The sequence below is a fragment of the Lactuca serriola genome, chromosome 1, assembly GCF_051521515.1.
Source record: "Lactuca serriola cultivar US96UC23 chromosome 1, Lser_US96UC23_V15, whole genome shotgun sequence".
NCBI lineage: Eukaryota > Viridiplantae > Streptophyta > Magnoliopsida > Asterales > Asteraceae > Lactuca > Lactuca serriola.
In genome coordinates this window covers 54,668,274-54,695,604 of record NC_136408.1, presented here as the reverse complement: position 1 = coordinate 54,695,604, position 27,331 = coordinate 54,668,274, and the positions used below count along the sequence as shown (strand labels likewise).

The following is a 27,331-nucleotide window of genomic DNA, read 5'->3' as shown; positions in this document are numbered from 1 at the left end:
ATGAGTATGTCACGATGTGATAGCATCAAAAGGTCTGGCCCCGGGTATTGATCATGATTAGTGGAAGGTAGTGCATGGACTCGAGATTCCTTGCGAGCGGATTCAGAGCATGTGTGGTGCATGGGATAGCGGTTATGCTATAAGGAAATGGTGTAGTATTGGGTGAGCACCGTGACACTTGTTGTAGTGACAAGGCGGCCAAGTAGATTTCCTTGGAGAATGAAAGAGAAAGAAATGCAGCTCCGAGAGGGAGTGTAAGTTCACGGAAGTGAAATCAGTAGTGCGGAGTTATGATTGGGGTGTTCCAATTATGGTTATTGAGCAGTGTGTTGCGGAGGTGGTATGGAATCACATCCGGGTTGGATGTCTGCTGAGGTCACGAAAGGGATTCCGAGGGTGTAGAGCCAAGAGGCTCGAAAGGGATGCAGGGATGGAGTCTTGGTTTCCCAGTTTGATTTGGCTAAGGAATTGTGTATGTAGTGGTAATTCATCCCGAGGTATGTTTGGAGGTGTCGTCAGTGTATCGGGTTTTCCCAACCCGAGGATGCTAGAGCCAGTTCAGCATGGGTATGAGATTGCGGTGGAGAACTCATGGGAGTTGCTCTGAGGCTGAAGGATGTGTCATCCTGTCAGCATGGAGTGGATAAAGTTGGACTCAGATCGGGATTCCTGTGGTTCAGGCTCGTATGAGTCAAATGATTGTTGTGATTTGGAGCGAGTGAAGTATCATGGAGTGGTACTCGGTTGATAAGTGTGGTTATCAGAGGATGAGGCCGGTGGCCGGCTTGAAGCGGTGGTTAGGACACCGCAAAGGGAAAGTTGGGTTTTGGGTTTCGGTGGTTGTGTTTTGAGGGACCTGGTCTGGTTAATGCCAGGTGGTGCATTGCAATAGTAGTTCTGGAGTTGTGTTGTCGCAGGCTTCGAGGATGAAGCCTAATTTAAGTGGGGGAGAATTGTAACATCCCGAGTTCAGGAGTGCAAGTTCAGGGTTCAAAGTGTAAATGTAAAAGGGCAACTCGGCGAGTCCATGGGTGGACTCGACGAGTAGGGTCGCGATTCTGGTCGCGTGTTAAGTGTCCAACTCGGCGAGTCGGCGGCTGGACTCGGCAAGTTGGTGCTGTGTGGAGAAAACCCTAATTTCGGGGGATTAGCCCTATATAAAGGACATTATCCTCTCTCCCCAACCTCTTTACCCTCTCTTGAAGTCCAGAAAACCCTAATGCACGTTTGTGAGTGATTTGAGAGCATTTGAACCTTGGAGAAGAGATTTTGGAAGAGATCTTGGACAGTTAAGAGGCCTGGAGCAAGGGGCTTTGCAAGGATTTGGATTTCTCTTCTGTTGGAGCTTTCTTTTGAGGTATTATTTCGTTGCTTGGGCTATTATTCATCTAGATTCATCATTTTGGAGTTTTTGGAGAGCACAGCTTGTGATATTTTGAGTTTGGACGTTAGATCTGAGGTTGCTACCTCAGATCTAGAATGGAGAAGGTCTAGAGTGCATTAAAGTCCCTGTTCTTGAGTGTTTGGTGAAACCATCTTGTCCCAAACCCTAACCCTAGAGTGTTATATGCCTATATCTCTTTGGATTCACGTAAAGTTTGCCACTTTACGTGATGGATGGGTTGTAGAAGGGTAGATCTATGGTTTGGATCATCTGCATGGCTTGGAAAGCTTCTGTATGGATTAAGATCAAGGGGTACTCGGTGAGTCACAAAGGTGTACTCGGCAAGTTGCTTGAAGATGGGTAGGAACTCGACGAGTTGGAAGAACAACTCGACGAGTTGGTTGAAGATAGCCTTGGACTCGGCGATTCTAGTCGTGAGGTCCTAACCTTCTTCTGGTTGAGCCGTGAATCGGTAAGTCAAGGGAGGACTCGGTGAGTTGAGTGCGAGGGGACTCAGAGCTATGGGACTCGGCGAGTCTCGGGGTGACTCGGCGAGTTGAGTCGCAGATTTGGGAAGTTCTGAGCATGGGGACCCGACGAGTCATCGGGTTGACTCGGCGAGTAGAGTCAATCAGGAGGTTGACTTTGACTTTGACTTTGACCAAGGGTTGACCAGTTGACTTCCTGGGGCATTTTGGTAATTGTTGGCATTTGTTTTGAGTTCAGTGTTTTGGTGTTGGCTAGTGGTGGAGATCGTGTCAGTCGTCGGAGCAGCTTGGTCTTATCTTTTCAGTCAGCAGTTGTAGGTGAGTTATCCTCACTATAACGACAGGGTCTACGACACCAAGGTCGGCCTTTTATCGGATTGTGATCCGGGTATCGTTGTTATGTTATTGCTTTGCTATGTTTGCATCCTAGTAGTTAGGATGGTATATGTTAGAGACGTGGTTAAGGTCGGTATCCTGGTATATAGGATGATGCTATGCTAGTGACCGGTTAGGTCGGTATCCTGGTTAGGATGATGTTATGCTATGTGATCTGCTAGATCGGTTTGATTGGATGTGAATTGTTATATGATTGAATGTTTATGTGCACATGGTTGTTGGGATGGGGTTGGGTTGAGGCGGGTCCTGCTTTGTGCTGTAGGCCAACATTCCCAGGGCGGACCGGTTATCCCGAAGGCCCAGCGAGCGGTCCGGATAGGCTGTAGGCCCCAAGAGGGCGGACCAGACGTGGCGAGGCTCGGTGAATGGACCAGGCCGACTGAAGGCCCAGTGCGGGCAGACCAGTCATACTGTAGACTCAGAGAGTGGACCAGGTGGATTGAAGGCCCGGTGTGGGCAGACCAATCACACTGTAGACTCGATGTATATGGCTAGACTCGGAGGGTGGACCAGGTGGACTGAAGGCCCGGTACGGTGGACCAGTCACACAGTAGACCCGAAGTGCATGACTGTTTCGTGTTCTGTTATGTTATGGCATGTTGTGCGTGTATGGTATATGTGATTGGTATTTTGGGGGTATCTCACTAAGCTTTCAGGCTTACAGTTGTGGTTTAATGTTTTTCAGATTCTTCAGGAGACTGTGGCAAGGCAAAGGCGTCATCGTACCGCTCCTCATGATTATGTTTTATGATGTGGTTCTAGGAAGACTCTGATAATAATCGTATTGAAAACCTTTTTGTAATAACTTAATGAAACTGGGTTGTTTTTGAAAAGTTTAAATTGGCTGAATTTTTTAGAGCGTTACACAAGTCAAGGTTCTCTATACATCCAAGGGCTACAAAAATGTATAGAGACTTGAGATTGAGTTATTGGTGGCCCTGCATGAAGCGGGAGATCGCCTGGTTTGTGAGCGGTGCTTGACCTGCACGAAGGTCAAGGCCGAGCATCAGTGACCTCATGGCAAGGTACAGCTGCTACCCATTCCCATGTGGAAATGGGAAAAGATCACTATTGACTTCATCACGAAGTTACCGAGTACGGCGAGGGGTGTGGACGCCATATGGGTGATCGTGGACAGACTAACGAAGAGTGTCCACTTCATTCCGATTTCTAAGAGTATATCTGCAGAGAAGTTGGCGGACATTTATGTACGAGAGGTGGTGGCTAGACACGGGGTGCCAGTGTCGGTAGTCTCTGATAGAGATGTTCGGTTTACATCCAGGTTCTAGAAGAAGTTCCACGAGGAATTGGGCTCTCAACTACATTTTAGCACGGCGTACAACCCCCAGACTGATGGCTAAAGCGAGAGGATGATCCAGACACTGGACGACATGCTTCCGGCATGCAAGTTGGATTTTGGATGGAGTTGGGACACATACCTCCCACTGGCAGAGTTTTCGTACAATAACAGTTATCATGCTAGTATCGACCGAGCTCCATTTGAGATGTTATATGGTCGGAGGTGCAGGACTCTAGTTTGTTGGGACGAGTTTGGGCACCGGGTCATGGGGAGCACTGAGGTAGTGCTCAAGACTACCGGGCTGATTCAGCAGGTGCGCGACCGGCTACGGGTCGCGCAGAGTCGTTAGAAAAGTTATGCTGACCGGCGGCGATCAAATCTTGAGTTCCAGGTGGGGGATTTTGTGTTACTTAAGGTGTTGCCCTGGAAGGGGATCATCAGGTTTTAGAAGAGGGGCAAGCTGGGGCCTCGGTATATAGGCCCGTTCAGGATCATGGCCCGGGTGGACAAGGTGGCATATCGGTTGGATCTGCCGGAGGAGCTTAGCTAGATTCACAACACCTTCCACTTGTCTCAACTTCGGAAGTGTGTCACTGACGAGTCCGCAGTCATTTCACTGGACGATATTCAGGAAGATGGGAGCTTGAACTACATCGAGAGGCTGGTTGCCATCTTAGACAGGAAGACAAAGGGTCTTCAAAACAAGGAGGTGAAGCTTGTAAAGGTGCAATGGCAGCACCGTAGGGGCTCCGAATAGACATGGGAGCCGGAGGAGGAGATGCGGGATCATTATCCCGATTTATTCACAACTATGGACTTCGAGGACGAAATCTAGTTCAAGTGGGGGAGAGTTGTAACACTCCAAATCAGGTATTACCTTGAAGCCCTTGAAGAATTTTAAATATATCATAATAAGTCCCTTAAGTACGTTGGGTGTACTTATGGGTACGCTTAGCGTACTTTGCAAGGAGGATAGTGGAGGGGCAGCATGTACGTTGGGCATACCAGGAGTACGCTGGGCATACGTGACGAAAATCTAAAACCCTAATTTCCGGACTTGAGGCCTCTTTCAATGTCCTTAAGCCTCTTGGACCTAACCCTAGATAGCCTCCATAACCATATTTCGCCTTTCTACTCTAGAGAGAGTTTGTGAGCCCATTTTTGAGCTTAGAGAGTGCATTTGGGGCCATTTTAGTGTCCATTCAAGAAGGAGAAGTTGTCAAGCAAGCTTGGAGTGACATTGGGCTTCAAGAATCTGCACCTAGTTCACTTTGAGGATCTTTTGGAGGTATAAAGCTTTGATCTTTCCATCTTATTCATTAGATCTACTTAGGGTTTTCTAGTTTGGTCCCTTTTGTTGGTTTTGGATCTCCTCTTGTGAGTTGAGCAACTCCAGAGGTTGGAAATGTTAGATCTGAGGTCCTTTGGTCCATTTATAACATAAAAATGAAGTCTTGATGGGTGGTGTGACCTCATACATGGATTAGAAACCTTAAAAGGTCTTAATGGGGTTGTTGGGAACATATTAGACATGCAAAGGAATAAAGTTGCCAACTTTATGCCCTAGGTCTTCTTAATAAGCTTAGATCTGACTATTGGACATGAGAAAATCGAGTATTAAGCACTTAATGGAGAAAGTGCTTAACATGTTGGTACGTTGGTCGTAACCTAGCGTACGCAACGCGTAAGGCCCAAGGACTCAGTATGCTACACATACCAGGGTGGTACGCTAAGCGTACACACATCAGATGGGCTTGGATTTGTTTTGGGCCTCAATTAGTCATTGGGCCTAGTCCTGTTTTCGGGTTAGGGGCAGTTTATTTGTTTTGGACCATGTATGTTATGATTGGGCTTTATTGGGCCATGAGGCCCATTAATGACTTTGGATATGGACTTTGGGCCCATTAGCTAAGAAAGACCTTTTGGGCCTTTGTGAAAGGACTTAGGGATTTGGGTTCCCCACTTAGATGGTGTTTGATCCTAACATTGGGTAATATTATTATTGTTCTACACGAGTGTCTACGGATTGTTAGGAGAGCAGCCTTCAGATTCTACAAACAGAGGTGAGTCTTCTCACCATACCAATGGGTCTAAGGCACCAAGGCCGACCCATTTTATGTTATGTGGTACACTAGCGTTTGTAGAGATATGTGGTATGCTAGTGACTGTATGTTAATGCATGAAAGATCCCGGGGGGATCCCGTGGCAATTGGATATAAGACTATGTGGGGTAGCCCATGACATTCCCAAGTAAAGACCATTGGGGTAGCCCATGGCACGATGGTGTAAGACCCTAGGGGGGGAGCCAACGACATCCTTATAGGTTTATGTATACGTATGTAGTATGTTAGATGCTTCAGTGATATGATATTCTAGGTTGATTATGTATGTTATTGCATGAAAGACCCCGGGGGAAGCCCGTGGTAGTTGGATATAAGACCATGTGGGGTAGCCCATGGCATTCCCAAGTAAAGACCATGTGGGGTAGCCCATGACACGAAGGTATAAGACCCTGGAGGGAGCCCACGACATCCTTACAGGTTTATGTATGCATGACTTATGTGGTATGTGTAGCTTTATAGCTAATATGATATGTGTTATGTGGATTGTGTGCGCGATATGCTTTAAGGAACTCACTAAGCATTAACTTACAGGTTGTGGATTTGTTTCAGGTACACCGGATCCCAAGGGTAAGGGCAAGGCGTGATGGCACGACGTGCACTGTCACACAAGCATTTTGCGAGATGCTCTGATGTTTTAAAATAAAGTTGTAATGAATGTGGATTTGAAAACAATTGTTTTGAGATTTCATGGTTTATTGAAATGTGTTTGATTAATAAAAAAATTGAAAATTTTCTTTTGAAAATTGGGTCGTTACACCTGTCCACTCGGGTAATAACCCTAAAAGGACTGATGTATCTGGGATCCCGCTTGCCCCGCTTCCTGAACCGGATGACACATTTCCAAGGTGACACCTTCAGGAGTACCATATCCCCAACCTGGAACTCCAAATCCGACCGAAATCTATCAGCATAACTCTTATGTCGGATGTGTGCAGTCTGCAATCTCCTGCGCATATGTCGGATCAACTCGATGGTCTGGAGCACCACCTCCATGTTACCCATAACTTGTTAACCAACCTCATCGCAACAAAACGGGGTTCGACACTCCCTCCCGTAGAGCATCTCAAAAGGAGGTCGATCAATACTGGCATGATGGTTGTTGTTGTAAGAAAACTCAGCCAATGGGAAATACGAATCCCAGCTGCCGCCAAAATTCAATACACATGCCCACAACATATCCCCAAAGGTTTGGATAGTCCACTCACTCTATCCATCATATAGTTTCATTTTATTTACTTCTTTTCTTAGTTTATTTTAGCATATTTCATCTCATTTTAGTTAGACTTCATGCATTTTTTCTCTTTTTGTTATCTTTCATCTTTATCGGGTGCTTTCTAGTCTTTTGAGCATAATTGCAGGATTTTTCAAAGACTTTTGAATACATTGAAAAAAAACGTATGCCAATCCGATTTCAAACAATTAAAATATGCTTGTTTTAAATTTGTCACAAAAATCAGTTCGGGCCCTTAAACCGGCTCCGGTTCTTAAATCCGATTTACTCGGACCCAACGGACCTAAACCCTGATAAATTCTTTCTTTAAACTCGAAACCCTAACCAATTTTACATATTCCGATTTCGGTAAGGTTTTCTAGTTTTAAATCTCATCCCTAGGATGTGTTGTGAATTAGGAAATATGGAAGATAGAGGGGGAACAAAAGCCGATGTTAAAACTGATGCGAGATTAAGTTAAGAATGAACCATTCATACCTCTCTAATAGCATAATTTATCAAAACATGAACATGTATGGTGTTTCATAACTTTTTCTCTTTACTGGTTTCATTTAACGTCATTGACTTTTGGGTTGTAAACTAGCTAAAAAAACGAGGACTTTTCTAAAAAAACTTTTTTCCTTTCTAGAGTTCCAAAAAAATATAAGTAATTATAAAAAATACATATTTTTCTATAAAACCTTTGATTTAATTATTAGTTAAAAAATGTAAATAATAATAATAATAATAATAATAAATACATATTTTTCTATAAAACCCTGATTTAATTATTAGTTTACCTGCTTGACAAGATTCCTTTATGTGCTCATTCTCGAAATTGTCTCGTATGGTCTTCCGGCGACACTTCCCGGGATAAATTCCTTTCAAACTTAACCGACTTTTTTTCGCCGGAAAAAGTATGAGGCCTCCCCTCGCGAAGCGGATCGATGTTAACGAAATGGCTCGTAAGAAGGAAGTCGACGATCGAATTCCTCTTCGTAACTATTACCGGATCGCTGATAATCTTCTCAAACAGGTCATCGCTTAATACTGATGATGCATCAGTTTGTTTAACTCTCATGTTTCTATTTGCTTCGAATACAAGTTTCAACTGCTACTCCACATGATTCAATTTTAAGCTGATCAATTTGATTTAATCGTTATGTTGCTTAGGGTTTAGAATCTTGAACTCTGTTTCCTACTTTAACACTTCAATTCGTTGATGATTTCTCAATTGTCGTGCTAAATAATTGAATTGATCTTTTAGTGTTCAGTGATATTGATGATAGTATAAAGCGGCTCACACAAAGGATTGTTCATATAGGATCTGTTTTTTTAGTTTCTTCTCTCTCGAAATCTAAAATTTGCAAAATGCGTAGACCTCTTTAACGTGCCTGATAATATTATGCAATTCTATCTATAGTGACACCTTTTTAGAACAATTCTCAAAAGAGGAGATGTAGGCATATAAGTTAACCTCTAGCCATGAGAATACCACCTGTGTGGAGCTTTCCCCCATCAATGAGTGCTTTTAAGGTTTGATACCTTACTCTATTTCCATTGGTATCCATGTTGTTTAAAATTTAGATAATTTGTCATACAATTTCTATCATTTCAAAGAATTTTGTGTGCTTATACTTGCAACTTTTGTAAAGTAAAGATTTTATGTTGTGGGATGAAGTGATTGGAACATTTTAGAACACCTTCACCAAACTCTCTTTACATGCAGGCACGAATCTATCGTGAGGAAAAGAATATAATTGATTTGTATGTCATACTTTTAAGATATTCAAGGTAAAGACAAAGTCAAAATTGGATTCTATATTTCCACATGATGCTTACAATTTTACATCTAACCATTTGCTTACTCTGTGGTTGAAACTTTGCAGTTTGGTCCTAGATACTATAAGATTTCATCGGGATTACCAAGTGTTATGTCTAAAAGAAAGAGCATATTGCAAGAAGGTGAATAACATGGTCCATTAACCTTCAAGAATAGTTCATCCTTCATACTGTATTTGACTATTTGCAAAGTTTAGTTTGAGTTATTGGTCATGCTTTTTGACTCTTTGTTTTCTGTCTTCTTTCAGCAAGTTTTAGGGGTGTTAGATGAATTAGAATCTTTAAAACCAGAAGTTGATCGTCAAGTGGGTGGATTGAACAAAGCTCATTCAAGAACAGAAGATTTTCAACAAAATGACATTGGAAAAAACCAAAATGGATCAAGGGGTTCTTTTCAATTGCCAGATTTGAACAGCAATGTTCCTTTTAGATCAGATAGTAATCAGGTAATATCTGCAACTGTCATGTTTATCCAAATAGATATAATTTGGTGTTTGTTAATTTGTTTTATACCTCTCATGCTTCTATTTTATTGCAGTCATTAAAAAAGCCCATTCTGCCCTCCACTCATGAAAATTTACATTTACAATCAAGTCCTATTGATATGCAGTTTCAAAAGCTGTAAGTATTTAACTATTTATATAAAAAATGCAATTTTTCATTCTCTTAGTTGTTACACATGCTTAAATTTCCCATATCTACAGTTCTCTATTGCCACCTCCCAAGCAAGAAACACTATCAAGACATTCTCTTTTAGGTCCTAATGGTCTTCGTGGTCAATGGTCAACTCCTAACACAGAGATAAAGGTGTTAATGTGTAATTCAGTTTTCCTACATTTTTGCTTTAATTTTTAATCTATATTATCAACTAAATCATAACATGAAACACAGGTGCAATATCCAGCATATAGTGACTTAAATACCAATGAAAATTTAAGGTCAGTATTTATTTTATCCACTTTAAAATTTTATCCTATTCTTTAACCTGTATTTATACTGTATTCCATTGTGGTTGTAGCTTAATTCAGTCTGTGCAAAGTGACACTACAAGCAATAAAGATGCCAACTCAGGAATGGAAACAACATCAACTATGGAATCAGTGCTCTCATTGGACGATGGTAGCTGGACACGTCCACCTCAGCAGCCACGTGTACATTTTGACAGCAGTGATTTTTTCTCTGAAAATATTATCAGACAACCTTCTCCCCCTCCTGTTCTTGCTCGTGTGCAACCTCAGCAGACTCCAATTTCTCCAACAAGAGTTGCTGATCCAAGACCGGGACCCGCAAAATCTTTTCAAGATAATACACCCAGTGCTAATGGATACCAGCATTTGCATATTGTAAGCTCTTTTTATTTTAAATTAATTTTATTTTCTATTTTAGAAAGTAATGTTTTGGTTGACTTTTGTGTAGCCTTTGAAAATGATGCAAGATTTTCTCAGACTGGCTCAGGAAAATACTAGAAAGAACTTGGAAACGTGTGGTGTTCTTGCGGGTTTTTTGGTAAGGTTAATTTGGTTTTGAATAAAGGGGATTTTTTTTTGGACTGATTTTGTAATTATTGGTTTATTTTATTGAGAGTGTAGAAAAACAGGGTGTTTAATATCACTACACTTATAATACCAAAACAGGAGTCAACTTCTGATTCTGTAAGAACTTTTTTTTTATATCTTATGGAGTATATGATAATTGATAATTGTGTTTATTATAGTTTAAGCATTTTACTTTGATCTTCAGTGCCAAACATTGAATGAAGAAGATATCTTTGAGATTCAAGATAAACGTTCTCTTTTCCAACTTGGATGGATTCATGTAAGTGGATGTTTCTTTTATTTTGTTTTAGATCAAGTTACATTTTTGGTCCCTGAGTATAGCTGATTTTTTCATTTCTGGTCACAAAGTGTTTTCTCTTGCAATTTTAGTTCTTATTTGAGGTTTTTGTTACATTGTGGGTCCCTATTCCAAGTAAATGACTATTTTTGGGACAAAAGTCAGTTATACATAGGGGCCAAAAATAGTCGTTTTACTTAGAACAAGGACCAAAAATGTTACAAGAACTTTAAGTAAGGACCAAAAATTTAAAGAAAACCTTTTGGGACGAAAATTGCTATAAGCATATAAGAGTTAATTATATTTTTTGGTACCTCATTATAGTTGATGTTTCAATTTTGGTCCCAAAAACTTTTCTCTTGCAATTTTGGTCCTTATTTGAAGTTCTTGTAACAATTTTTGGTCCCTTTCATAAGTAAAATGACTATTTTTTGGACCAAATTTGCTTAAACCAACTATAGTAAGGGACCCAAAATAGTCATTTTACTTGGAACAGGGACAAAAAAACATTACAAGAACTTCAAATAAGGACCAAAACTGCAAAAGAAAACGTGTTGGGACCAAAATTGCAAAAACCAGCTATACTTAAGAACCAAAAATGTAATTTACTCTTTAATATTATACACAGCATAATGATAAAAATATTAATATTTTTTTCAGACTCACCCAACACAAAGCTGTTTCATGTCATCAGTAGACCTACACACTCATTACTCATATCAGGTAAAATACAACATTTTTTGTACTTCATTTACTAGCTCAACTTTCATTCAATTTAAAACTAATTTTTTTGACCTAATCTCAGATTATGCTTCCGGAAGCAATTGCAATTGTGATGGCTCCCACTGATGAATCCTGGTAAATTTTTTAATCACCTATACTATTGCTCCTTGAATTTGCTTTTCATATTAAAAGTTGAAACATTATTCTTGATACAAATTTAAAACTTATTAAATGTTGTAGCCCACATGGTATATTTCATCTTTCGGATCCTGGTGGAGTAAATTTAATCAGAAACTGTGATCAACGTGGGTTTCATCCACATGAGGAGCCTGATGATGGTAGCCCTATTTATGAGCACTGTTCTCATGTTTATATCAACGAGACTTTGAGATTTGATGTTTTAGATCTTCGTTGAAAATCATATTTTTGTTACGGGTATATAATGTTTTAAATGTAAAGTATTTTTTGACTGAAACTTGGTGTTGCAAAGATGAGATTTGATTATTCAGGCGTCCAACAAATTCTTTTGTATCTAAGCCTTTGGTTTGTATGGATTGAAGCAAGCACCAAGATAACTATACTTGAAGTTTTACAACTTCGTATAGAGGAATGGGTACTTGGTATATGAGGTGGATCATTGATTTTACATGAATAAGTTTGATTCCTCATACATTATCTTGTTATTATATGTTAATGACATGTTGATAGATATATCAAACATGAAGGAGATCAAGTGGGTAAAGACACAAACAATTGTCTCAAAAGATTAAGTTTAAGGTCTTGGGAGCAGTTAGACAAATACTTGGCATGAACATAGTAAGAAATAGAGCATGACGTACTATAAAACTTCGTTAGGTGAAGTATATCAGGAAAGCGTTGGTGAAGTCCAACAAGAAAGACGCTATTTACATTGGGAAGTCAAGTTAAGCTCTCAAACAATCTCCATAAGGCTTGAGGGAGTGGCCGTGGTTTTGCCACCTCAGCCGTGCATACCGCCCCCTGACTGTGGTCTCCTGCGGTTTAGGCCGCAGTGTGAATTTATAACCGTGCAATGTGATTGGTTGATGGGGAAAATGAAAATTTTTGAATACTTTCATTTTTCCTTTCTTTCCTATAAATTATACTACCTACTTCATTATTTTTCAAACAAAAAATCACCCTTCTCTCTTAAAATTAATAGAAAAAAATTCACTATTCTCTCTCAAAATGTCATCTTCTTAATCTTCTGAAGAATTTCAAGTTATTTTTGATGTCACTGTTGCGTGTGCTCAAATGGCGGAACAAACATATGACGCTTTATGCAATAACGCAGCTGAAAGTTCTCAACGGAGAACACGAATATATATTTTTAGAAATTGTGAAGAAGCCAACCAACGTTTGGTACAAGACTATTTTCAAGAGAATGTCACTTATCAATAGTACTATTTTCGTAGGCGCTTCAAAATGTCCAACGTTTATACGAACATATAGTTGAAGATGTAATGAGGGAGTGCAATTTTTTTCAACAACGCTATGGCATTACGCACGGTTTCACTCCTTTACAAAAATGCATGGTCGCACTTCGTCAATTAGCATATGTCATTACGCCTAATGTGTTAGACAAGAGTTTTAGGATGTCTGATAGGACCGCATGAGACAGTCTCCACTATTTCTACAAAACTGTGATTTAGTTTTATGGTCCAAAATATTTACATAAGCCTACACGTAATGACATCTTACAATTGTAAGCTCATCATGCTAGTGTGCATGGGTTGGAATGCTAAGAAGTTTAGATTGTCTCCATTGGGCATGAGAAAATTGTCCTACGTCATATCATGGGCAATTTACCCGAGGTGATCATGGTTACCCAATGGTCATACTTGAAGCAGTTGCATCATAGGATCATGGATTTGACATGCTTTTTTTGGTTCTCCTGGTTTGATTAACGACATCAACGTTCTTAATCGTTCACCTATATTTAAAAACATAGATGATCGATCTGCACCAGATTCTTCTTTTGAAGTGCGTGGAACACCATATAAGTTTGGTTATTATCTATTCGATGGAATCTATCTTGAGTATGTTGTGTTTGTTAAATCGTGTACGCGTCCACATGGTTCTAGACGAAAAAAATTCAAGTGAGCTCAAGAAAGAGCTAGGAAGGATGTTGAGCGTGATTTTGGAGCTATGAAGAAATGTTGGTTCATATTGAAAAAACCAACAATTAATTTTGGCGAGGAAAAACTTCAAGAAATCATGTATACATGTCTCATATTGCATAACATGATTATTGAAAACAAAGGAAGAGCGATATGTGCGTTTGACGAGGAAGAAACCATACCAGAGACACAACCAATAGAAATTGGTGGTTTATAGTATATGAACAGGAGAGCAGAGATACGTTGCACTGAAGCATTTCACAATCTTCGCACGGACTTGGTGGAACATATTTACGAGATTCAACACATTAACCTTAATTTGGATCCACCGGATGACTCGGAAGACGAGTTCTCGGAGAACGACTTTATGTAGTATGCTTTAGTTATTTTATTTGTGTTTTTTTAAGTTTCTAGGATTATTTTAATGTCATGTGTTTTTTTCGTAATGCAATGTAATGTTTTTTTTTTAATTTTCAATGTAATGTTTTTTTTAATTTTCAAGTAATGAAAAATTATATTTTTTTATTAAAAAATAAGTTTTATTAAATTAAAATAGTTAAAAAAATAAAAATAAAAATAAAAGTGTGGCACCACTCCCTTGTTGTGACAAGAAACCACACTTGTGTGGTAAAAAGTGATGTGGCACATATGTGGCGGTGAGGGGAGTGCGGTTTCGGTGACACCACCCCCTCCAACCTAAATGGACAAAGGCAAAGAAGAAGCAGCTAGAGATGGCTAAACTTGTTTATGTTGTTAGAAGTTGGAATTATTAAAAAATTCTAGTCATTTTGTGGATGCGAATGTGAATAGTGTTTTAGGTAATGAAAAGTTCAATGGGTAAGTATTAATCAATTAAGATCATAAATGAGATACCCGATTCCGATGATTACACCCGTAAACCCGATAGGTATTTACTGACTGGATACCAGATGTAACGAGAATGGATTTGAGATTTAATTTTATAATCGAGTATGGGATTGTGACCATTAATACTTGTCTCATTCCCCTCCCTACATAGAATCCAATGTTTCATGGTAGGACTAACCATATCCAGATGAGATACCACATTATCAGACAACTTATTAGTTATGGTAGGTAGTCATTGTAGAAGATCATTCGTATGAAAAATCTAATCGATTTATTAACCAAGATGGTGACTACAGAGAAGTTAAAACTATGATTAGATTTAACCAACATTATAATTGATTGATGAGAACAAGGCAAGCTAGAAGAGGAGATTACACAATGGTAGGTTTAGAGAGGTACACATCTTAGAAGGCACTTGATTTGTTTGTTAGCCTCCAAGTGAGAGATTGTTAAGTTGTTGAAACTGATTTCCTCTGGCGTGTGTCAATGGTGTCCTACATTGTAAATGGTGAAAATGAAGAATATAAATACCAAACTAGTGGTGATAGTATGCTAGTGTTCTGCATTGTCTAAGAACAGTTTCAATTATATGTACCTAGCGCTCTCTCTCTTTTTTTCTCTCTCTCTCTCTCTCTCTCTCTCTCTCTCTCTCTATATATATATATATATATATATATATATATATATATATATATATATATATATATATATATATATGATCTTTTGCAAATCAATGTTTTCTTGCGAACCCGACGAACTCTTTCGTGTGATTTTTTTTTAAAAGCGACTTAACGCATTAAGTAGGTCATATAGAAGTGCATTCGCAAAATAAGAATCTCGAAAAAATGTACGCATATAAAGGTGCATATATGCACAAACGTCAGGAAATGCATACATGCACATATGCACCTTTCGTGTATGCACATTTTTTTATGAATGCATTTCTATATTGTAACATTCCCATTTTCACGGCTAGAAAAAACCGATTTTGTTTATGCTTTGTTTGAAAATCAGAGTAACATTTTAAATAAAAGTGTTGCAGAATTTGTTCCCAATAAAACATGATAAATACGTTATCAAAACATTTCCGAAGAAATGTATTTTTATTCATTTTAAAACATTTGGGATGTCATCGTCAATACAGAAACATAAACATAAACAGAGCTTATAATCATTATCACTAGTGACTTATATCTCTTTAATCTCTCAGTGTAATGTAACTTCATATCGACACCTGTGATACAAATAAGCTTGAGTGGGTCAGGTTGGGAAACCTGGTGAGTACATAGGGTTTTCAACCCACAATAATATAATTATTATGTTTAAACATCAAACAATCAACTCAATTACCCATCCTCATTATCTTCTTTATTCCGCCCTAAGAATCAGCTATTCCTCGTTCATTCATTCCTAAGGGTTATCCTAAGGAATAGGCATGAAATCCATCGTTGCCACAGCTTACACAATAGGCACTAAGTCTGCATAGTCGCCAGAGCTTAGGCATTAAGTTTGCATAGTCGCCAGGGTTTAGGCACTAAGTCTGCATACTCGTTAGGGTTTAGGCACTAAGTCTGTATAGTCACCAGTGTTTAGGAACTAAGTCTGCATAGTCGCCAGGGTTTAGAGTACACTGGGTGAACACATCGTTCACAACACCTACAGGTTGCGAGTCTGCTAGTGTTCCACTGGACTATCTAGAATAGTCCGTGGTTGTCATCCAGACTCTGCTAGATGACGGGGCCAACATTTGGGTAAAAAGATTCTCTCATTGTTCACCTCTCACCCTTATCTCATAGTCTATATCACCTCTTATCTCATCATCCAACTCATATTTCATCTACCCATGTTTTACCCAAAATACATATACAGTTTAAATCATTTAATACATTAATAAAATTGTTCATCCAGCATAAATAGCAAGTATACAAATAATATGCACACATAACACATAATTTATATAAAATACTTCATATTTATGTGTAAGATGAAAATAATATGCACTCACATTAGTAGCGTGATTGGATAGAATCTAACTAGAAATGGTTAGCGGTTCGAGATCGTCGGGCTCGGAACGCGGAACGCCTTTAGCAAACGAGAGAGAGGAAAGAAGGTTTGGTGTAAGGAGAGAAAGGGTCGAGCTTGCTATTTATAGGCTGCCAAAAACATGTCCATGTCGTGGAGCATGGCTGAATCACTTCGTAGGCTTGACATCTGCGTTCTAGCATCGAAAGGTGTTCGGATGACATTTCCATGTCGTGGACCTTATTTCCACATCATGGAATCTTAACACATCACTCCCGTAGACTTAGCATGTATTTTTCGAGCCTCGATTAGTGTCCTTGACCAATTCCAAGTCGTGGAATTGAGGTTGATTAGGGTTTCTGCCACGTGTCATGCCCTTAGACTGCTACATCTTCGGAAGGTCCTAACTTTTGCATACGAACTCCGTTTTTGACGTTCTTTATATCCACGCATAGATGGAGACATACTCTACAAATTTTATTTAGACCCCTAAGGCTAAAAAGTACTTTATCATAAACTCACTTTTTACGATTCCTGGTTTTGTCGCGAAACTTCGACATGTCATAACTTCTTTGTTATAACTCGGATTTCAACGTTCTTTATATGTACGGAAACCTAGTGACATATTCTAAAACTTAGTTAAGATTATTTATTCTAAATAATCCTCTATCAAAAAGTCATTTTTGATGCTCATCGTCTCTAAATTGACTAGCCCGAATCTGCGGGCGCTACATATATAACTGACTTAATGCTTTAAGTTACTTTTAGGAAAAATCACACAATAAAAAGTCTACATGATTCACGGGAAAATATTGGTTCGCAAAAGATCCTGATTGTATATATATATATATATATATATATATATATATATATATATATATATATATATATATATATATATATATATATATATATATATATATATATATATATATATATATAGGGTTAGATTCATATGAGACGGTCTAGTTTTGTGAGACCGTGAGACGTATTTTTTTATTTTTTTTATTTTTTTATTTTTATTTTTTATTTTTTTAGTTAATTCAAGTTCCGAAAATAATATTTAAAATTTTTTTTTTTGGATTTTTCCATTTATTTTGCACTTTAAAATTATTTTTTTTTCAAAAAAAAAAACGGAAATTTTTTTTATTTTTTTTTTAATTAATTCAAGTTCCGAAAATAATATTTAAAAATAGAATTTTTAGATTTTTCCATTTATTGTGCATTTTAAAATTATTTTTTAGAATATATATATACAGTGTAATATTCTATTAGAATATTTCACGTATTTTTTTCAAAAAAACGGATTTTTTTTTTATGTTTATTTTTTTTAGTTATTTCAATTTCCGGAAATACTATTTAAAAAAAGAATTTTTGGATTTTTCCATTTATTTTGTATTTTAAAATTATTTTTAGATTTGGTCTCACAATCTCACAAAATTAGAATGGTCTCAAATGAACCTGAAACTATATATATATATATATATATATATATATATATATATATATATACACACACACACACACACAGACACACACACATACAGACATATAAACATCTTACCGATATAACTGATTAATTTTTCTAGTTCGCCCATTGATGTAGCACGATTATCTTAATTGTGCGAACCACATAATTTTTTGGTTTTGTTTTTCTTTTATTTGCATCTTTTAGTTGTATGATTGTGGTTGAATCTACCATAATAAATAAGAATAATTTTGCCACATGTCATTCTCTCATTTAATTGACCACGTGTCATTTTGTCATAATTTTGAGATATATATCTTATTTTCCACTTGTAATTTACTTCATTTTTCATTCTCAATATATCATTAATTTAGTTTCAATAAATTAAACCTACCATAATGACTATTAATTTTAAATTTTAAATTTTAAATTTCAATTTCAATTTCAAATAAATTTACACTTTAAACCTTTATGTTTAACATTTTGTTATCATTAACTCATTTAATACACGAGTTTGATAACTAAACACAAAATTTTAATTTATTTATTTTTTGCATGTTTTTTTTTCATAATTTTCAAATTCAAATAAACTTCCCATTTAATTGTTCCTATTTAATATTTTGTTTTAATCAACCCGTATAATATACGGGTCTTACACCTAGTACCTAATAGATGTAACTTTGATAGTCAAATTGTTAAACTCTAGTTCAAGGGCGGCGACATGTGCCCTTTTATTGATATGGAACAAGTGTTTAAGTTGAGTCAATGCCTCAAATGTTGTAGATTCAAGTTTGAGGACCCGAACAAGAACACCATCGAAAACTAAAGAGTGTCATAATTCCACCGGAATCAAAGTGATGGATCGACAATTCAGGCGTAGCGTATCATCCTAGTGGTGAAGAACTTTGTGTCCCATGCATGTAACTTGAACAACTTACCATAATGAGTACGCATGTGACCTTTATGTCATCGAGAACATGATCCTTGTGGTTGATCTTGGATATCATACATAGGGTGGAGTGTGGCGTGGATCAACTCCATTTATTGTTCAAGGTTGAACGGAAATGATTGGTGACCAGTCGTGGGGTGGGGCGTTGTGGCTTCCAACGACGATGGGTTTAGGGAAAATTTAGAATAAACTTTCATATCATAAGATATCGATCTTACTTTGTCTCCATGACAATAGTCATAAATACTATATATATATATATATATATATATATATATATATATATATATATATATATATATATATATATATATATATAGGGTTAGGTTATTTTGTTTTCACTATCTATTGTGTGCATATATGACTGATTCTGGACCAATCATTTTAGTTATTTTAAGAAAGTAATTAATGCATATTACATGTTGAAGATATAATAGGTATTAATTACATCTTCAGCATTTAATAAGCATTAATTACTTTCTTAAAATAACTAAAATGATTGGTCCAGAATCAATCATACATGCACACAATAGATAGTGAAAACATTTGAACCTAACTCTCTCTCTCTCTCTCTCTCTCTCTCTATATATATATATATATATATATATATATATATATATATATATAATCTACATAATCATATCTATAAACCATCATGTGGCGGAGCCAGGGTCAACGTAAAGAGGTATCCCGAACCAATGAGTTCGGTTTCTCGGTTTTTCAGTTTTCCAAACTCAGTTTCGGGTTTAAACCCAAACCCATTCAAAGGTTTAACTTGTTGAGAATTGAGAATCTTATCTTGCTTATATAACAGATGTATAGGGGCTATGTTTCATTTTATGGCTGATGTGGGACAATTTTAGAATTATAAGAAATAAGGAAGAAGTTGAAGGGATATAGGATAGAAATTGATAAACAAAAAAAATTAACATATATCAAGCCCTAGATTCGAACTTACAACCTCCGGAAAAATACCATATTGTCATAACCAACTGAACCAACTAGAGCTTTTGTTATTTTTTCGCAAAACACATTTATATTAAGGAACACAAAATACACAAAATTTTTTGGAAAAATTTATACCACTAAATTTTTTTTGAGGGGCATCCCGGGATACCCCGGGATCCAATGTAGATCCGCCAGTGAAGGTAGCATAGTAGCAATCATTTGGAAGCAATGCTAGTTTGTTGATTTTTAAGGCCGTGAAATGGATCTCTAAAATTTCGGAAGCGACGCAGTCACAGATTAGTGATGGATTAGTAACGACAATTAATGACGTATTAACGATGTATTAGTGGCGGAACCGTAACGGATTAAAATTTCGGTCTCGACGACAGGGTCCTATGCGATTGCAACCCATGCCGCATGTGCTTAGGGACGGACTGCTTGGAAATTAAAAACTCAAAAAATAATTGCCACAAGTAAAAAAATAAAAATATGGTCATATGTGTAAATAACTGAACGAGTCAATAATTTCCATCACATATACTTTATAATTCGTTAACATTTAATATATATGTACATTTGGCTCGTGATCAAAAGTACGACTGACCTTTTTATATGCAAGAAGTGATGATGGTAGCATCAGGTTAATGTCTTCTTACCGTAGTTCCGAAAGATTCAAATTATTCTAGTACACCTACTCAACATAGTTATCGGATCCTCACTTTATACATGAAAATTTATTCAGCTTTGCATGTGGCTTAATTTAATGCGAACTAAAGTATATGCTTTCCTATAATAGGCTAAAAGTTAGGCTAAAAGTTATATAGCTGAAGTATCATTACTAAAAGTATGACAATCGTTGGCAACATGAGAAAGGGACTAGCAGGTGCCATTTTTTAACTTTGAATTTTTATAATTAATAAAAATGTTTTATAATTTAGTGTTGAAAGTCAAATCCAATAGACACCCAATGAAACTAACAAATAATATTAAAAATTATATGTCAACTAGTTGCGAATAATAAATCCAATTTTTTTTAATATGATTAACAAGTTTCGTCTAGAAACAATATCGATCATTCACGATGAGATCTGATTATATGAAAGAGATAAAAACAAACTGTCTTGTTATCGGACAAAATTAAAAGACAAAATAGTAAAGTAAAACCAACTTCGTAGTCGTTGATGCTGATTTGTGAATGACCGCATGGAGATGGAAAAGCTTCTGTCCTTAAAGGTTTTTATGTCGTTCTAAGGTTGTAAGCTTCAACGTTAAAACCAAGGATTTGATTCAATTAATTCTTCATTCCATCAATTATGGAAGAAGGAATAAACACAAAGTGATTACTCGGAAGAGCGAAAAAAATTGAATTTTGAAGAAGCAAAATTGTGGAGAGGGAGAGAGAGCAGAGAAGATCATATGATCTAGGGTGTACTATATGGTTCCTAGGGAGTTGTATTTATAATTGCAGAAACCCTAGAAGGCAGAAAAAAAAACCCACATAGGTCGGCCCCAAGAAACCCTAGGGTGACGCCTTACTCTCCAAGAAAGACGTTTTTGGGCCTTCCAGAAGATTTTGGCGTTAATCGCGACGTGAGCCCACCGTCGCAACGCGAATTCCATGAACCTGGTTGATCCAACCGACCGATCCTGAACCCTGCTAAAAATGAAAGCTCCTCAGCTCCCAGCGACCGATGTGTTGTGCCAAGTGCGTCTAAATCGTGCTATTTCGCACATTCGCAACATTGGCTAAGCTATGCGCACATGTGGGATTGGTCCATCTCTTGATCCAGTTAAAGCCTTTGAAGGCCTATTAAGACAACAAGGGCTAGTTTTGGGCTTGGAGCAGTTTGGGTGTAACACCATGTTTCGAGTCGTTTCATAATTCGGGACGTGACCCGAAGATCAAGTATCATAAGGCTTTAGGCTTTAGGGAAAGTAAGTTTTAGAACCATTTGAATATGGGTAATGTAGACTATGTGATCCAAGAGTTCGGTGTTGTGCTTTGGGGCCTAAGGGTATATTGGTAAAAAGGCGATGGTCTGGGTCTTTCATGCATTTTGGATTTAATTTTGGAAGGTTTTAAGGCAAATAAGAGTTTATAAGATTGTAGAGCTTCTAAGTACCTTTCCATGGATATATGGATCATCAAAATCGTAGTTAGCATACAAAATTTATGGCCATTAGAATATAGACTAGTAAGGGGCTTGCCGAGTACGTTGGGTGTACAAGGATGTACTCTAGGTGTACTTGGCTGGAGTAATAACGAAGGCTCCTTCGCATACACTGGGCGTACGCGACTCGGTCTCAAATCCTAATTTAGGGTCGTGGACCCTATTTAAAGGCCTTAACTCATTGTCAAACCCTCTTATCTTCAGCCTCCGTCCCATTAACCCTAAGTTCGAAACCCTAGCCTCTCTTGTGTGAATTTCAAGCCTTGGTGTGATTTTTGGTGGGCTTTGGAGAAGAAGGAAATCTTGTAAGAAGCATTGCTTGGCTTGAAGCTTGTGGATCCAATCTCTAATCATCTTCATCAACTTCTAGGTGGTATAAAGCTTCTAACTTGTGACTCTATGTGTTAGATATAGTCTAGGGCTTGTTTTGGGTTTATTATGGTCCCTAGAGTCATCCTTGTGAGTATGAGCAACTCCATGAGCTTAGTTAGCTAGATCTTAGCATTTTAAGGTTATTGGTGCATAAAAATGTCATCTTGATGGGTTTTGATGAATCGTGCTAAAGTTGGTGTTCGTATTATGGGTTTAAATGGATAAAAACGGGTTTTGGGTCCCATTAAGACATGCAAAGGAGTAAGGTTGGCAAGTTTATGGATTAAGACCTTATTTAGAGGTTAGATCTTAGTTTGGACGTTTTGGTCTTAAACATTAAGTGCTCAATGAAAGTTTTGGTCACCGCGTGAGTACGTTGGGAATACGTATGTGTACGCTCAGCGTAATGCATGGAGTCCTCGTTCTCAGGCTTAGACGAGTTGTACCTTATGCAACAACAGGCAATATGCGGGCGTACCAACTTGGTATGTAGAGCGTACGCCAAAGATCTTCTTTAGGGCCTTGGGTCTTTTTAGTTTGGGCCATGAGATGTTAGGTCAGATGTGGGAAGGGTAAAATGGTCTTTTACCCATTTGGAAGGATAGAATATAGATTGGACCTTTGATTTTAGGAAAATAACCTTATTATTGATTAGGGATATTTTGGTTCTGTTCAGTGTGAGGATTCCGGTAACAGTAGTGCGTGTGTTTCAGTTATCTTTGTAACACCTCAAATTTTAGACCAATTTTTTTTTCATTTTTAAAACTTCCAAAAACATAGTTTCACAACCAGATCAATTACAAGTCATCCCAAAACACAAAAATGGCATGGTTATCAGAGTACATAAAAATCATGTCCCAATAGTAAATTCTCAGTGCGTGCGTACAATTAGACCTTCGCCTTTATGTGGTCCTACGAAGTACCTGCCACTTACAAATCAACAACTATAATCACAAAACTTAGTGAGCTCCCCAAGATACTACATATAACACATCATAAGTAAGCAGCTAAGGGTTATCTGCAACCCTAGGACTATCAGCAGTCCCGGTGAGCTAACAGCACGCTCGTGAGGTTATTCGCAACCTCCAGTTTGGTATCAGCACCCCCAATCATAGAGAAATATCATTTCAGCACATAACATAACATAACAACTAGACCTAACTGGTCATAATATTACATCCATTCTACATATAGGTAAGATTAAGTGAGGAGACTCACCTGATACTGATGACACAAAAACCTAGAACCCAAACTGCCAGATCTAGACTCCGCCTAGTTAACAAAATAATTAAAACTAATTAATAATTAAGGCCCACTACTACCTCATGATTCCAAGTCCACAATTAAACCCACTAAGGGAAAAGGACCATTTTGCCCCTTCAAAGGTCTAAAACCTAAATTTTGACCAAAAAGTCAAAATCAAAAAAAACTCAACAGAAAGTCAATCCGAGTCAACACCCAGCGAGTACGTTGGGGTACAACTCCCAATGTTGGGCATACCGCTGGCTATGGATGCAACGGGAAATCGCCGGCCTATGTTGCATGTAGCTGGGAGTACGCACAGCATACTCCTCGGATTCATATTTCCTCACTTTTTGGTCTTAATCCGTTAAGACAACCACTCTAACTATAGATCTAAGTAATTCAAAGCCTCTTAATCCATAAATTCATGGGCTTTGAGCCTTTTCATGGCTAGGTGAGGCTAAAATTTCCTTCCATCCACAAAAAGGTGCTTTATGCATGCATGGGGTCAAGGGAAGGGTCAAGCAACCATTTTTATTGATCTAAAAGCCCAAAAATGCATAAAACGACATCATAAACTCTCTGAAGAGTCTTAACTCGAAAAGGTCCAAGATTTGGGGACTTAAGCTCATAAATCTTATACTAAAGAGATCTTGAAAAGCAATAGCCAAGGTATAAGCTTTATACCTTAGATCTCTATGCTGGATGGCACCTTCTTCTTCTTCTCTAACTTTCTTCTTCAATTACAAGATCCAAGAATCACTTAAAACTTGCAAAATCACACTCACAGGCCATACACTTGAGATTTAGGTTTTAGAGAGGGTTGGAGGCAGATAAGGGTGGCTAGAAATGAGACCATCATGTTCTTTATATAGGTACATTAGAAATATTACGGTTTGCAATCTGAGCCTAGTATGCCCAACGTACTAGGTGGCCTTCGTGATCATGCATGGTGCATGAGTACGTTGCGCATACCCATATGTACGCCTCGCGTACTGATTTGCTATTTTTTCATATAAAAGGCTATTTATGACATATTAAGGGAAGATTCAAGGATGCCAAAATGTACCTTATTCTGGGATGTTATAATCTTGGTTTGAGGTGAGTCTCCTCACTGTACCCGTGGGTCGAAGGCACCAATGTTGGCCCACCAGGATTTGTTATGCTAGTTGTCTTTGTGACTCTTGCATGGTATGTTAGGCTAGGCCCATTGTATCACGGGATAAGCGCGTCTGTAAGCTGGGTTGGTCCCATAGACTAGGTAGGGCTAGGCCCAATGTATGTTAGGTAGGATTCTAGCTTTCTCTATGACTCTTGCATGGTTTGTCAGGTTGGCCCATTGTATGAGGGATAGGCCCATTATGGTGGGTTCGGCCTAATGTGAGCGCTAGGCCCAATGGTATGTGGTATTTTGAGGAACTCACAAATCTTTGTGCTTACAGTTTTATGGTTAGGGTTTTAGGTACTTTCGGTTTGAAAAGGAAGGGCCGACTTGATAGCAGCGCATCTACCCATGGTTTCGCATTTCGTGATTTTGGGATTGTACTTTGATAACTATTTTTTTACTTTGACATGCTTTTGAAAGATTGAAAAGGATAAATGGTATTTATGGTTGAATTAAAAATGAAATTTTTACCTTATAATTTTTGGTCGTTATAAGTTGGTATCAGAGTCTTGCTTTGAGGGATTCGGACAAACTCTTCGGCGTGACTGAACTCAAACTGAGGAGTTGACAATCTTTTAAAAGAAAATAAATTTCTAAAAAGACTTTTATTAAAAAAAAAGGGGTGTGGTGCGTTCAATTAGCCGAGCTCAAGTAAGTGATTCCCAAAATACCCATACGTGTTGATAGGTTTTATGATATGAATGCTTTAATGCTAGGATTAGACTAGGGAGACTTTCAGGAATTGCATCATAGATTGGCCTGATTTGTGATTCCATGTAGTCTAGGAAGCATTGGATTCTATGCTAGATTGGGAATATGTATTGGTATTAGGAATTTCTAAGTGTATGCTTTAAAAAATGTATATGGTTAATATCATATAGCCCTAGAATGACTGGTTTGGCCTTCTTTCCTGTTCTTTGTCTAGTTTTGGTCCTAGAGTAGAGTCTTTCAGTCAAAATTCTATTTGATCCTATGTTGTGTATAGTTTGCATGCATAAGGAAACTGACAGTAAGAGTAGAAGCTCCTAGCATGGGTTGTAGTCACTAGTCAGTGAGCTTGGGATGTACTTTGTTGTTCTATAGTTTAGAGTGTTACTGTACGAATGTTGATTGCTTTGTGCTTTGTGGAACTCTTTGTGATGTGAGTTAACTATTAAGTTAATATGTTAAGTCACATGTTGCAAAGGTTGAATAATCTCAAAGTGATGGATTTGACTCTATTACACAACTCTCGTGTGAGTCTAACCGTTCTAAGGTTGAGTCTTTTACTCGAAGGATTATCTAAGATTTATGGCATGTGATTGTATTCATGAAGTAGTTAGCTGACATTAATGGGAGTTCTTCAGCAGCTGATGGCAGGGTGAGGTCAGAACCTAGGGGAGCTTAGGAAGTGTTTTAGTGGGTTTGATTATGTTGTTTAGCAAGTACATGGAGTACCAATTTGACAAGGTGACTTAGAGGACTCGGGAAAACTCTTGAGGAAAGTATGGATAGGTGTGGAAGGTAGTATTGGGGCCGTAATCCTGAAAGCACATGATTTATACTTGAATCGAGGGAAGTTGTGGAGAATCTAGGAAGCCTATGGATGAGGATTTTTGGGTACTTTTTGATTATTGTATGGTTGTTTTTTAGTATAGTGAGGAGCACTTGGGGTGGAGGATCTAGTTCGGGCTCAGGTGATGTCACTGATCCGATTGATGAGCGGATGTGAGAGTTCATCTCGTCAAAGATCACAACAGTAATTTAGAGCGAAAACCTGTGATTTTCGGTTCGGTCAAAGATGGGATCATGGAGATTTTGGATGGGCGATTGGGCACGTTCCACACTGAGATTATGGTTATTATGGGAGTTCAAACTCTTTCCTTCTGTGAGTTTCGTGCTTATGGAACTCTCGAGTTCTTTGGATAGAAGGACCGCTAGTAGGAGATGGTTAAGGGATATGGTGAACGCTTTCCAGATAAGTTTCTACCCCGAGGGTTCAAAGGTCAGATTTGTTTCCTGTCTTCTGAAAGGCAGAGATAGAGATTGGTGGGAGGACATAGTTTCGCTTTGGGAGGCGAAGCCATTAAGACGATGACTTGGGATGAGTTTGTTACCCAGTTTAGGGCGGAGTTTCCACAAGCCATTGAGGAGCAGTAGTTGTCGAGGGAATTTTAGGACCTTCTCCAGATGACTGAGATTGTGGCGGAGATCACCTCCAAGTTTAGGGAGAGGGATCTTTTGGTTCTGCAGTATGTTTTAGATGAGGAGATAAAGAAGACAAGGTGCCATGATATGATGCAAGACGATATCCAGGAATTTATTAGATTTTTAGCTTGTCGAATTTTGGAGGACATGATAGCTAGATCCCGAGAACGAGAGATTGATTTGGAGCACCTCGGGAAGAGGAAGCTAGAACAAATTCAAATTGCAGTAGGCCAGGATAAGAGGCCCAAGACTCAGGATTCGTTTTTGGGAGACCATCAGGGCCGAGGTCATTGTGCCAAGTCTAGGAGGACCCATAAAGGAGGCTGTCGAGAGATAGGAAGGGGGTAGGGAATGCCCCCGTGGATCGGTTCCGATGTGTTTTCACTACAACCAGGTGGGCCACAAGAAGGCCTACTGTTTGAGGTTGATGGGTGGAACAATGTGTGAACCTGATCCAGTTACTTTGAGGATCACTAACGGTCGTGAGGGTAGGCTGGAAGCCC

At 38.2% G+C, this 27,331-nt stretch overlaps 1 protein-coding gene across 1 annotated transcript; it reads left to right on the top strand.

Moving 5' to 3' along the window:
- Positions 1–7,709: 7,709 nt before the first annotated feature.
- Positions 7,710–11,954, top strand: LOC145088851 (AMSH-like ubiquitin thioesterase 3). The gene is made up of 14 exons (XM_079027287.1): positions 7,710–7,937; positions 8,631–8,695; positions 8,791–8,866; positions 8,992–9,189; positions 9,282–9,364; positions 9,448–9,550; positions 9,635–9,681; positions 9,762–10,086; positions 10,160–10,249; positions 10,333–10,395; positions 10,484–10,558; positions 11,237–11,299; positions 11,382–11,434; positions 11,540–11,954. Exons 1-14 carry the CDS (start codon positions 7,821–7,823, stop codon positions 11,712–11,714), a joined length of 1,533 nt encoding a protein of 510 aa, XP_078883413.1. The 5' UTR covers positions 7,710–7,820; the 3' UTR covers positions 11,715–11,954.
- Positions 11,955–27,331: the final 15,377 nt, after the last annotated feature.